Source organism: Didymosphaeria variabile (assembly GCF_027946475.1).
Source record: "Didymosphaeria variabile strain IMI 356815 chromosome Unknown scaffold_2, whole genome shotgun sequence".
Classification (NCBI taxonomy): Eukaryota; Fungi; Ascomycota; class Dothideomycetes; order Pleosporales; family Didymosphaeriaceae; genus Didymosphaeria; species Didymosphaeria variabile.
Genome location: NW_026611621.1, coordinates 25,228 through 38,636, shown reverse-complemented (window position 1 = coordinate 38,636; position 13,409 = coordinate 25,228). Strand labels below are relative to the sequence as shown.

The 13,409-nt window shown below is 50.7% G+C and overlaps 5 protein-coding genes across 5 annotated transcripts; 2 read left to right on the top strand and 3 right to left on the bottom strand.

Moving 5' to 3' along the window:
• Positions 1-88: 88 nt before the first annotated feature.
• N0V89_001715 (uncharacterized protein) lies at positions 89-1,219 on the top strand (the record flags this gene model as incomplete). Its single annotated transcript, XM_056210526.1, has 1 exon — positions 89-1,219. One exon carries the CDS (start codon positions 89-91, stop codon positions 1,217-1,219), a length of 1,131 nt encoding a protein of 376 aa, XP_056073999.1.
• A 305-nt stretch (positions 1,220-1,524) lies between these two features.
• Positions 1,525-2,415, bottom strand: N0V89_001714 (uncharacterized protein; the record flags this gene model as incomplete). Its single annotated transcript, XM_056210525.1, has 1 exon — positions 1,525-2,415. One exon carries the CDS (start codon positions 2,413-2,415, stop codon positions 1,525-1,527), a length of 891 nt encoding a protein of 296 aa, XP_056073998.1.
• Positions 2,416-3,320: 905 nt separating this feature from the next.
• N0V89_001713 (uncharacterized protein) lies at positions 3,321-4,397 on the top strand (the record flags this gene model as incomplete). The annotated part of the gene is made up of 1 exon (XM_056210524.1): positions 3,321-4,397. One exon carries the CDS (start codon positions 3,321-3,323, stop codon positions 4,395-4,397), a length of 1,077 nt encoding a protein of 358 aa, XP_056073997.1.
• Positions 4,398-4,424: 27 nt separating this feature from the next.
• N0V89_001712 (uncharacterized protein) lies at positions 4,425-6,946 on the bottom strand (the record flags this gene model as incomplete). Its single annotated transcript, XM_056210523.1, has 4 exons — positions 4,425-5,739; positions 5,789-6,101; positions 6,150-6,277; positions 6,552-6,946. The coding sequence occupies 4 exons, from the start codon at positions 6,944-6,946 to the stop codon at positions 4,425-4,427; spliced, it is 2,151 nt and encodes a 716-aa protein (XP_056073996.1).
• Positions 6,947-8,551: 1,605 nt separating this feature from the next.
• Positions 8,552-9,845, bottom strand: N0V89_001711 (uncharacterized protein; the record flags this gene model as incomplete). Its single annotated transcript, XM_056210522.1, has 2 exons — positions 8,552-8,691; positions 8,741-9,845. 2 exons carry the CDS (start codon positions 9,843-9,845, stop codon positions 8,552-8,554), a joined length of 1,245 nt encoding a protein of 414 aa, XP_056073995.1.
• Positions 9,846-13,409: the final 3,564 nt, after the last annotated feature.

Below are 13,409 nucleotides of genomic sequence, written 5' to 3'. Positions count from 1 at the left end.
GCTGACATTCTTTTTTCATCCACCTTCGCTCTTTTCAACCACTTTCATTCGTTTACCGTGATCCGGGATCACTTACTTGCTTTACAAAATGTTCTCCAAGACCCTCCTCGCTTCTTCGCTCATTGCGGCTGTCTCCGCTCACCAGAACTTCCACCAGTTCTGGGTCAATGACGTGACTCCCGGCTACCAGGTCGGCGTTCGGATGCCGCCTTCCAACAGCCCTGTGACCGATGTCACAAGCGAAGACATGGCCTGCAATGTCGACGGACAGACTGGTGTTGCTGACACCGTAGCTGCCGCCGAGGGCGACACCATCAAGGTTCAGTGGGATCAGTCCGGACACCCTGGACCTATTACCCACATGCTCTTCGGCCCCGTTGACAGCGCGAAGGCTGCCACCGGCGTTGGTTCGTGGTTCAAGATCGACGAACTTGACTACGTTGACGGCAAGTGGGCCAACGAAATCATGGGCGCCGCCAACATGACGCACGAATTCAAGCTTCCCACTGGCCTGCCCAGTGGCGAGTACCTTCTCCGCTCGGAAATGCTTGCGCTTCACGGTGCGCAGACTGTCGGTGGAGCCCAGTTCTACATTGGCTGTGCTCAGCTCAAGATCACTGGTACCGGCAGTGACGGTGCTTGCGGTCCCACCATCGAGCTCCCTGGCGCATACAACGCTGAGGACGCTGACATCTACATCCCCAACGTCTACAACGGCTTCGACCCCACCAACTACACTGCCCCCGGTGGCCCAGTCGCCAGCTGCGATGGCTCGGGTTCCACCACCCCAGTCTCGTCCAAGCCTTCCAACGTCACCACGCCTGCGACTTCTGCTGCCGCTGCCTCGAGCGTTGCTCCTGTGTCCACAAGCGTGAGCCTCGCTTCGAACGTTGCCGCTATCTCCAGCGTAGCCGCTCCCGCCTCGAGCGCCGCTGCCATCTCAAGCGCCCCGGTCGCCAGCGCCACTGGCTACGCAACTGCTGCCCCTGGCGGTAACAACACTGCCATCCCCAGCTTTGCTGCTCCCAGCGGTTTCAAGACCTCAGTCATTGCCGCTCCCACCAATGGCACTTCTCCCTCTGCTCCTGGCTCCACTGGCTCTGCCGGAAGTGTCAAGAAGTACGGCCAGTGCGGTGGTAAGACATACACTGGCGCTACAAGCTGCGAGAGCGGCTCTACCTGCACTGCCATGAACGACTTCTACTCGCAGTGCGTCTAAGCGGTGTCATTCTGGTGATCGCTAATGGACTTGTACAACAGTCATCACATGGACGGTGACGGAGAACTATCTTCTTGTATATATCATACTTTCTTGGTTCAATTAAACCGTGTACTTTTTCAACTCGCCTTTGACGAATACTTGCTTGGTGTGACCTATGTCTCTTGCGAATTCCATACCAGTCCAATGCGTCGTTCAACAACAGCTTAGTTGAGCACCTATATATGGCTCAAGTAACCTTAGTCAAAGATATCGAGCGGCCTAAATACTCCTTACGCAAGCATACCCCCCGCATATCCAGCCTCTCATTCTTCTCCATAGTCCCTACCAAGCCACTTTCCCAACCCCCGCTCCACAGCCGCAGCCCGCCTCTTCGCCCACCAGAACTCGTCACCATCTAGTAGCATCCGCGCCGCGCGGAAGAAGTGATACAGTATGAGCAGCGCGCAGGGATCACTAGCTGCGATCTTGCCTGCGAAAGCGCCACGGCAGAGGATCGGAAAGCACAGGATGTGCCGGGCAATCTTCGTGGACGTTGACATGGAAGATGACATGGAAGATGACATGGAGGCATTTTGCAGCGGCATGTATGATGAAGAGAGGTAGATGAGGAGGGGGGTGAGTGCGGAGATGATAGGCGTATATGCACCGTCCCGCGTAGGGACAGCCTCTCCTTGCCCGCGAATCCCCTCGGCCAGATCCTCTGGCGAGAGAGGAGAAGGTAGAACCATATCCCTCGTTACTCTCCCTCTCCGCAGGAAGAAATTCTGCACGTAAATTGTGGTGCATGGATCGAATGGGATGACATCGGAAAGCGTCCCATCATTAACTAGATGCGTCATCACACTCGACCGCTGTACGTCGCTCGGCTCGAAATATCCCAGGAGAGTGTTTTTCAAGCTCGCGCTGTATGCGAATATCGCGTCTTTGCTGGGTTTATAGCTTGCTTCATCTCCGTCTCCGTTATCGAGATAACTCACATCGGCCCATAGCTCGAATTGCAGCAACAGCGCTGTTGATATGAAGACATCGATATCTTCCTTCTTCTTCGAGGCTAGTCCGACGGAAAGAAGCGCAGAGCGGAATCCGGACAGTGTGCGGTGTAGGTGTGTGGATGCGAGATTGGCATAGTAGGCTGTGCGTTCTGGGCAGAGGTAGGCAAGATGCCGCGCTGAGATGCAAAGGACAGCGTGCATAAGAAAGGGAAAGGAAAAGGACAGGTTAGTTGCGGTAGCCCAGACGGGGCTGGGAAGTAATAGCGTGTGCTGTGTATGGACTTGGAAATGGTGGAAGAGGTAGAGATTGGTGAGGTTCGTGTGTGTTTTGTCGAGCGACGTAGGTAGCAGGGGAGTTACGAGGGGAGAATGAGGGTATTGTGGCGCGCTTCTGGAGTGGTTGGAAACTTGGCTGTGACGCAGCTTTCGGCTGCTGAGTTCATGTCGAGGATGTGGTTTGCATTTCTCTCGTCGCTGAGTACAGTTCGTGCAGGGAACGGCTCCGTTACACTGTTACAGTCATCATCGGGTGCTCAAGGAAGGGTGCATATTGTGCTAACTTTGACGTGGCGCCTCTTGCAAGCCTCACATCCATTATTTGTCTTAGAGTGCGAGCGTCGCTTCCGGTGCGCATCCTTCGCTAGGATCTCTGGTATCTCACAGAGGACATGATTGGAGGCAGATGTTGGCGCAAGGATGAAGGTGCTTGTAAAGCTTTGCATATGCTGTGTAGGGTTTGCCCTACTTTCTTGGACTTCAGACATTGACTTGATTGTGTCAGAGGCATGCATCAGAGAAGCTCGTATGTTCCTTTTAGGTAGGGTTGGCGAAACACTTGTGAAGGTGAACGTTATCTCCTATCTCCGCAACGCGTTTTCCCAATTGGTCTCGTATCGCTCCAAGAGGCTTAGCTCCTTTTGGAAGTGCGTCGAGCGTATTGCATGAGCCTTAAGATCACCGATGCCTAGTACCGTGCTTTCTTTAAAGGTAAGGCTGCCAACGTAAAGTACGGTGCCTGGAGGAGCAATGCTTGAAGGCTATCAAATGAGCTATGCTGCTCTCAATGCGCTGCACCTGCAAGCCTCCCAAGCAGTCACAGGCGCAACATGGTCACTCTAAACGAAGCCATCGCATCGAACAAACGTATTGCATCATCCTTCCCTGATGGACTTGTCGCCGTTTTCATAGGAGGTACCAGTGGAGTTGGCGAATACACTGTGAAAGCATTTGCGAAGTATGTTTCCAAGCCACGTGCGTATGTTGTTGGACGATCCAAGGAGGCGGCCGACCGGATCATCCACGAGTGTCAACGGATGAACAGTGAGGGAAGATTCGAATTCATCGCAGTGGATGTGAGTCTGCTGCAGAATATCGACGATGTGTGCCGCCAAATCAGGAGCAAAGAGAGCGCAATCAATATCTTGTTCCAAAGTCAGGGATCGATGGGCTTCACCAAAGGTATTTCCAAAAATGTTTACTCCTCGAACCACGGTACTAAGATTCACGAAGAAACGTCTGAAGGTCTGCCTTTAGTCCCCGCACTCGCTCTCCACGGCCGAACCCGCTTAATCCTGAACCTGCTCCCTCTCATACAGAACGCTCGCCAGCTGCGCCGCGTCGTCAGTGTGGGAGCCGCCTCCTACGAAGGACCTATCGTCACAGGAAATATACCCGGGATCGGCCTTCCTCTACTCGAGTGGCGCGATCATTTCGCCTCGTGCCTCACTCTACTTCTCAGCAAAGTAGCACAGCGGGCTCCCGATGTCGGCTTCGTACACACATGTCCGGGTGTTGTGAAGAGCGGCATCATGCGTGATATGGAACCTACTTTACGATTAAGAATCATGGTTACGATTACCGGATTTCTTGCTCCGCTGATCAATACGTCACCGAATGAGTGTGGGGAACGTCATCTATTTGCGGCTACCAGTGCCAGATATGCAGTTCAGAAGAATTATGGGGAGACTTCGGGTGTTTCTTCGACGACGCCAATTCATGTAGCTAGGGGCATAGATGGGCGGAATGGCAGTGGAGTCTACTCTGTAGATGCTAAAGGGGAAAGTGCAACACCTAAAGTGGAGGGGTTATTGAAAGCTTTCAAAGAGAACGGTACAGCAGAGGCCTTGTGGCAGTATGTGCTGTCTGACTACATGAGAATCACTCGCAGCGAGGTACTTGTGTAGAACTGGACGATGTATTGGTCAGTTTGATCATGTAGAGACAGGCTTCTGATCGCTTCCGTAACCTCCCACAAAGTAATCCTCAAACCCGCTCACACCTTGTCCGGTCCGGTTTGCGGGTGGCTGCGGCCACTCATCCAACATCACCTGATCTCCGGTCAAGGTGAAATTAAAGGAGGTCAGAGGCTGATTGTCAATGAGCAGACTGTAGTCGCCAGGGTATAGGATTTTGTTGCCTTTATCATCTACTCGCGCTAAGGATCCGAGCGTAAGATTGAGACTGGCAGTAGCCGAAGAGCCAGCACTGAGTGCGAACAAGCGCTGATAGGCCACAAGCGATTTCTTTGGATGTGGTGCAGGGCCGAATGTGCCAGCGAGATAGCCCAGCGTGACGTAGTCTGAAGTAGTGTTGCCCATGTTGGTGACTTCGATCTGAACTGGTGCGCCAAAGGGACACAGGTCTGGGTACGTTACGTTCGAGCTGTGACAAGTGGCCATCAATTCGGCAATGTCAAACCCTGCCGATACATTGGACGTCATGGAGGCGGAGAAGTTGGTATAATGCAATCCGCTCCCAAACTCGAACACAGCGGTGCCATTGTACCATTTGTACGTGCGCCCAGGGTTGTTGCGACCGGGTCTTAGTGACATGTCGGTCATCGGAACCTCGTTGATGAAGGAAGCTGGATATTGCGTTGTCGGTAGACGACCTGCTGGTGCAGCCTTGCCAGTGATGATGTCAATGATAGCAACGCCTCCGTCTTGCCCTGGGTATCCACCCCAAAGCAAAGCCGATATATTAGGATTGTTTACGATGGGCGATGAATCAATCTGGCCTCCTCCCATCTGCACGACTACCATCGGCTTGCCCTGCTGAGCAAGTTGCCCGATGACGTCAAGCTGCGCGCCCGTCCATGCGATCGAACCACGGTCCATTCCTTCTTCTTCGACATCATTGTTAATGCCACCAACATAGATGATCACATCGCTAGCACTCGCAGCTGGCCATACAGAAAGCCACCCACCAGTGGTTGGATCGCCTTGTCCACCAGGTCCTGTTGCATAGTTGACTGTCACGTTGAGCTGCTGGGCAGCCCATAGCGGACTGTGGAGATAGGTTGATACACCGGCATAGTTTCCGAGTAAATCTTCCGTCGCATTTGCCCAGCCGCCGAAGAGGCCAAGCGAAGTGGAAGAATCGAGTGAGAGCGGTAAAAGTCCATCGTTCTTGAGCAGCACTATGCCCTCAACAGCGGCCTTGTAAGCAAGCTTTTGTGAGGCGTTGGTTGCAACAGCCTCAAAGCCAAGCTGGCGATACGGTTGGTTCTCGGGCGGGTCAAAGTAGCTTCAAGCTTCATCAGCACTGCCTCATATGTATTCGCAAGATGACTCACCCCAACCGGACCAAAGATGAGTACTGACGGGTCAGAGCTTGGTCGAGTACAGTCTCGTTGACAATACCTTGAGCAAACGCAGCCGGTAGGTGATTGGGCATGTAAGTACCACAGTTTACGTCTGTACCAGCAATGAGAGCGTCAGCAGCAGCTTGCTCTCTAGTGGAGGCCCATTCATGGGGCAGATATATGTTTTGTACAGCATCGCAGTCACTTGTCACCCACTGTTCCTCATTCGTCCATCCCCAGTGCTCTCGCAGGATGGTCTGCAGGAGGTAAGGATCTGCGCAGGTTGGTACTCCATTGACCGAGTCTATTTCGTCTCAGCATCGTTCTAACAGTTAGAAGACATTCATCTTACTGTAAGAGCACATAAAGGCTCCGACGTTGGAGTCACGGGCGCAGCTCTGGAATGGTGGCAGATAGTATTCAACAAGATCCTGCTGAGATATCTGCGCATCGAATTGGTAACGCAGATTCCCGTTCCAACTTTCAATGTCATAGCCTAGATATAATGTCAGCGCCTAGACGTGCGATGCCACAAATGCTATAGACGTACCTGCATAGTGTTTACATGTGGCGACCACTCGTTTGTATGGGTCACTTGCATCACCTTGTAGACCTTTGATCAGAGCATGGACGTAGGAGGAAAGATGGTAGGGATCTTCGCCAGGCGTTTCTACAACGAATCGTCAGTTGAGCCAAATCGTTAATTCAACATTATAGCTTGCCTTGTCCTCTGCCCCATCGCGGGTCTCTGAACGGGTTGATGTTCGGTGTCCAGAAGTCTAAGCCAGTCCTGTTTGCGTTGTTGAAAGCCCTGGCTTCCGTCGCAATAACAGTAGCCACATCGGTAATGAGTTGGTCGTCAAATGCTGCACCCATCAAAATAGGTTGCGGAAAAGATGTCGAGTAGCTGTAATCGCCCTCCTCGGAGAAATTTGTGAATGGCCCGGCGATGCCATGAAGTCCCTCAGACCACCATTCATAAGGCGGTATACCAAGGCGCGGAACCCCTGGGGCTGTACTACCGGTAGCATTGATCTTTTCTTCTAGCGTGTAGAGCGAGACGAGTGCCCTGGCTCTTTCGGCCGGTGCTGTAGATGTGATCAGCAAACGTTTCAATGCATTCGAAACATGGTTGTTGACAGCGTACATGCGGAGACATCGCAGATAGTGTTATTCTTTAAAGGCCCGTTAACACAATCAGGGAACAGCGCGTAAGCACCACTCGCAAAGAGGGCTGCAAGAAGGGGACCACGATGGACTGTCATGATCCAATCAATATCCCAATGCAAGGTGCAGGATGTGCGAGTGCTCACTTGACCCAGATACCCTTATACTTCGCTTTTCAACCACAATTGCCGGACAATGAAGCTAATACCCCGTTAACACCGGAAGCGGGGTGTGGGGAAATAAATGTTCAGTATGACGACACGACCACGCGTTTGACACCAAAACCACCGACAAAAGCGTAAGAAAAGTTCGTTAGTTGCAGAAACATCGGATACTTAGCGTGACTCGCAAATGCCGAGTATACTGGAGCCGCAAACCGTTGTGATCTATGGGGAACGAGCAGGGATCCTGTGGAGGGGTTCGCGTCAACTTCGGGCTAGCAAAGAAGAGTAGCCGTCATTGGTGGTGGCTTTAGGCAAAATAGGTGATCTTCAGTCGTAGGCCAAAATTTAGAGCCGTAGCGGGTGCGCTAGCCGTACATTAAAGCCTCCATTCTTCAAAGTCGCTCTTCTTGGATACTTCTCACCCAACGTGGCAACACGTGTGTGCTCGCATTGCTGAGCAGGATGCGGATGTTCCAGCATCAAGAATGATAATGGCTGGCGCGGTGCGCAGACCGTAGGAACTGCGCCTTAGGAAAGTAATCCCACCCGTGATGCATGGCCCTTGTTGTGATATGCCGTTGCTAGTGTTTGTTGCTACAAAGGGTGGGGGCTCTTTGCATCATTCGTCGCTCCTACTCTCGTCGAAAAATTGCGCAGCAGCAAGTGGTAGCTTCGTTCAACTGGAGGATGAACGCCAGCCCCCACTTCCGCAATCGGGGTCCACAGTTTTGGAAGCCCGTGAACTCCGCGACTTCTTTCATCGAAGCCATGTACTTGCGAGGAAATGAAGACAAATACTATGCGACAACAGCAAGCTTCATATCGACTGGATGACGCCTGGCATGCTTCACCTACCGTCTTAGAACGAGTAGTGCACAGGTGATGGTAACAATGTCGAATCCCATCGGCGCACGCCAGGTTGGTGAAGTCGAAGCTACATGGGACGATTTCGATCCGATAGATACACTCATTAGTCCCATACCCAATCACCAAGTTGGAGTAGGAAACAGAGAGGTCACAGACGTCCAAGGCATCGCCACGCATGTTCAAGTCTACCAGCAAAATTGACTCGCCGCTCATCTGGAACCTGCCCGTGTGCACCTCGGTGGATCTGAATAGCTTTCTGATCACTGAAACGAACGTAGTGACGCTCAGTGAAATGTGTATATGCAATTTGGACAACTCTGTTGATCGTAACGGCGTCAAGCTCCCCAGCGTTGTACAAAGTCCTCTGAAGAACTTCGTCTAACAGACTAGACCTGGCAACGCCTATTACGAAAACCTTCTCCAGAGAAACAGTTCCTAGCGCGCACAGAGAATCGCTTAATTTCTTTCTTCTACCGCAATAAATAGAATCAAGCTCGCTTTACTAGAATTTCCGCCGCCGGGTTTGGGTTTATCTTGGACTAAATCAGTAGCTATACTAAAGGACCTTGGAATCGCTTACAAAAGTTCCGATGTGAATATCTGCGGGTCTTTCCACGCCTGGCGGAAGTTTTACGTTATAGTCCAAAATAAACATTGCAAGCAGGGTCTTGATTTCGTTCGCAGCGAAGAAACGTCCTAGTAAATTTAGTCGCCTCGTACCCAAACATGATGATGCAGGACTGACCTGGACAGGCGTGTTTTCCTTGCCCCCAGAAGACATAGTCTTGATTAGATGCGACGTATTGGTGAGCACTCTTCTGCTGCGTCTGCTCACTGATGCGCAGGAATCGCATACCGTCAAATTGATCAGGGTCTTCGAAGGAGTCTAGGTCATGGTAGCGGGCCGAAGCGTCCACTTCAATAGAAGTGCCCTTCGGTAAATGTGTACCATCCGACAAGGTGAAGTCCCTCATGACACGGCGCTTGAAAGTGGTGAGTGCAGGCGGGTGAAGTCGTTGCGACTCCTTCATGAAGCTATCGGTCTTGGCCATGCTCGCAATGCAATCTTTGTTATAGACCCCACCGGTTTTCGACAACGCTGCCTTGACCTCATCCCTCAAGATTTCGATGTACTCAGGGTGGGTGGCTAAATCGTACAATACATGAGTAAGAGCCATGGTGGTAGTGTGAATGGCGGCGACGGACAGCTCGAGTTGCAGATTTGCCTGCGCGACGAAGTCCTTTGCCCACGCTGCATTCTTCTTTTCGATCCACGTGACAAGATAATCTTCTTTCCCTTCTCCGGAGCTCTTGGTCACTTTGTGCGCAGAATCTTCCCTAAGAATTCGGATTGCTTCCGCGCGAGCCTTCTCCAACTGCACTTTTTCGGGCACGAAATACTGGGCCATCGGACGGAGCCACGCTGGAAATCGTTTCATGGCGGATATTGTGGCGAAGGCTGCTATTGCGGCTGTTTGAGAACACTTTAACCACCGCGGATCTCGACAGAGCTCGGCGCCCACGAATAAACGGGCTGAAACCTGGGCGACGGAGTCCAGAACCACAGGAAAGACAACTACTGGCACCCAACTCTCTGCATCGTGTGGAAAGTGTGCGTTGATGGCAGCTCTTGCTTCAGACGCGATAGTGGGCATCAGGCGCGGCAGGCCGGGCGTGAGGTCAGAGCGGATAGCATTTTGACCGACGGGATCAACCACTTTGACATGTGAGTACTTGTACAACATGTCTTGATTTATTCCAACTTCGGCGCTAAGAATGTCGTCTGGAAGCGACTTGAGTTCTTTCAGCAATCGGTCATTCATGATGACTAATTCTTTGCCATCTTCCATTGTGGCACGAAACAGGGGGATGTTTTGATGTTTGAACAGCTTGTAGCCGAAGATCATGACATCGCTGCATTCGTGCAACCACTTTCTTGCTCTGGACTTGGGATCGAGCTGAGAGAATAGCAATGGCGCTTGGACGCGGGTTGGTGATTGGGAATAGGTGACGAGTCGATGAAGCAGCCAGATCAGGATTACACCAACCGCAATTCCAGATCTAGGGCTAAGTTCGTGAATTCCAGCAGATGGAAAGGCCGAGAAGATAGCCATTTTGGTCGGGATGATAGGAGATATGAACGAAGATTGTGTCTGGATCCTCTTTGATATGCGAAAGTTCGGGCTTTACGATGCTTCAGGAATCTGAAGGGTTGAAAACAAGCAGTTGAATTATTACTTACAGCCCAGTTGATTCTGCAAAGCACTAGGGTTATATATACCTCTCAAGAACTTGGTAAAGCATTGGTCGTTGAAGTAATAACTGAATCCCCGCTTGTAGATACCCCACAAGCTGCTGCCGAAAACAAGTATTCCAGGCATCTGAGCTGAGTTTGATGGAGGGTCGATGTACAATTCACCATCGGATACTGTCGATCACTCTGCCGGAACCACCGTATCTACCGTATCTACCGTATGCGCCGTCCCCACATACTAATGGTCCCTTGCGAAGCCTGCACAATCGGCAAGGGCAAAAGGCATTGTTGAATTTCGGAAAGCGGAATCGGATCTTCCGCGATCTGCAGACTTGCGACTTGTGCATATTATCTGGTGCCCGCATCACAACAAGTGGTTAGTAGCTGTTTCCGGGGCGAAGGCATCCCTGAGATTGATCATCCTCCTGTATCGAATCCTCGGTTTGCTTCACCTGTTCCGCCGCTAATCGTCCGTCACAGGCATCAAGACCCCTTGTAAGATAAGATCGCTTGAGGTCGTCGGCCGTTTGCTTGCGTTCCTTACAGTTGATGTAGGTGCATGTACATCCGCGAAGTGGCTAGTCGATGGCTGTGCGACAGCACAATAGACCGAGTTACATCTTAAGCGGAGACTAAGATACAGCCGCTAAAATACTTGTATACGAATGCAGCAAAAGAGGATGCGGGTCCATCACTCTTCGCGTTAAGTATTTGGTTGACCACCTCAGCCTGGATATATTCCAGAGTTTACAAGGGCTCGTCGAGGCTTACCTTCTTAGGTTTCTTATGCCACCGACCGCCTGGCCAGATGCTCTACCTGCATGCAACAAGTTGCTACCAGGAATACAACGACTAATAATGCACAAACAAAACACAACAGATTCCCTTTTGACGCTTTAACAAAGGAATGATTGATTTTTGTGTCACACCGCTGCCACTGAACCTTGGCACGGAGACCGGATGCGTGCCATTCCGAGAATCAGCATAAATGTGTTCCACTTTCTAGTTTAGTAACACCACCTATTCGGCCACCCCATCAAAATGCGTTGTTAAATTCGTCCGTGTAGCTAGTCTACAAGGGCATAGGACGGATTCTCGGGCAGGAATATTGGTAGAAAGGACATGGAGTAAACCTGGGGGCGATTAATCACGTGAGTGAAATCATGGGCTTGATGGTATGGAAGGTTGAGATGACGAATCAACAAGAAGGTTAGAGAAAAACGAACAATAGATTAAACGAGGTATCAAGAGGGTTGCTTGCGATCCTATATACTACTAATCAGATCTAGATCAGTGCGCCAAAGCTGCTGATCACTCCGACCAAGTCACAGTAATTACATGTGGGTGCATATAACAAAAGGAACAGATATCCTAAAACTTACACTCTAGATGAAGATTCATTATGCTTGACAAGTTGTACTGCCTCTCTGACTGTACGTACTTTACTTATTTGAGCGTATAGACCGACCTCTTCTGAACAGTTATCAGTGACTTTTGGGGCGACAATCCACCGAGATCCTTCGGCGACACCTTTCCAAATGTCGCTGAGCCTTGCGGCATGGATGATGGCTTGTTTGAAGCTGAGTCTGCATGGTACAAATGTTGTACATGGAGGACTCGCGTTCGTGATTTCTGTATTCACTTCGCCTTCACTCTGAGGGCTGAGAGTCTCCAGATCCACGCCTGTCGGTATGTGACTTTGTTCTTTCGGTTCAATACTGGCGTCCCGAAACGGACGATAGGGGTATGCTCGAAGATGCACTCCAGATATTACTGCCATCTCGAAGCATAACAAAGTGTTGGGTATGCCGACTGCCAATGAGGGATAGGAGATCTTGGAATTAGGCTGCAGAGGGCCATCCTTTCCTGTGAGGATATTGAAAGTAAACTGTAGCTATTCGTTAACGGCATAGTTGTCTCAGAACCAGAAAAGGCTTACTGTTTGCACATAAAATAAAATGACAACGGTCTTAATCGCAAGAAACTTGAGTAGTGGTTGGTGCCCTGATAGTTCTTCCTTGGTTTGCGCGTAGAATTGTAGAAGGCATATCATTGCCGTGACCAGCGAAACGATCTCGATAACCATGACCTGTCACATAAGCGGTCCTTAGTACATTGTCCCTTGTGCCATCTCATAATCTGACTATTCTAACTCACCCATATTTTCGCATGAGTTGCACTGTTCGAGTCTTCGCAATACACCCCCGCAGCCTCGGTGATACATTTTGTGAGCGCTCCGAAGAACTTCACGACGCAGAACTGGAAAATTGCGAATGATATTATCTGTAATCAACAGGTAAGTTTGTGCCAGATCGGGTAGGTGTTGAGTGGACGTAGGAAAACCAAAGCTGCTGGAAACCACACTTACTCGAAACCACCTGAGTCCATCGACGGTATGACCGGATTTTCGGCGCCATACGTAGACCCTGAAAAATCCTATTGGATGTATCCACGGCTTTGGTTCGAGGAATTCGAAAGCGCGCCTAAGATCGTGCGTATCCGAGCTCAGACATTGACACAACAGCAAGTAGAACGATGCAATGACAAGCGACTCGTAGAATTCGTACACACTCGCAATGTACACGTTGTCCTTGTAGAAAGGTATGCAGAGCAAGCAAGCAATTGTGTACACTGGCACCATGAATAAGATGCGAATAGTTCTGCAGAATGTCAATAACATGCCTGTTTTAGGTTTGTGGACCGTCTCACTGTCTTTGCAACTTCGGCCAAGTATAGTTTGTGAGATGACGCCATATTAAGTAGAACGAGAGTGTACACGCCACTATCGTACTTGCTGTCGCAATGCAAATCAAAAGCCCATGGACTTTAAGATTGCCTACCAAAGCTTCTTCTTCGACTAGAACATAGTTGAGCAAGCAATGACATGGAGATCTGTGAGACATACGCACCTGATACGTCTAACGGATGTTCTTTGCACTTGGCCATGGTCGGAGTAAAAAAGGTCGTTGACGTGTTATTCCCTAATGCTGGCGTACTGGTAATATACGTAGTGATAGAAAAGGCACTCGGTGGTATCGTGGCTCCCGGAATGTCTCTAGAATGCTGCTCGGCCAAAACAGAGATGCTCTTCCCTGCCAAGTGACACTGCGCCTCTCTGACGCGCCTGTTTGACAAGGGTCTCCATCAATAGTTGCCTCGG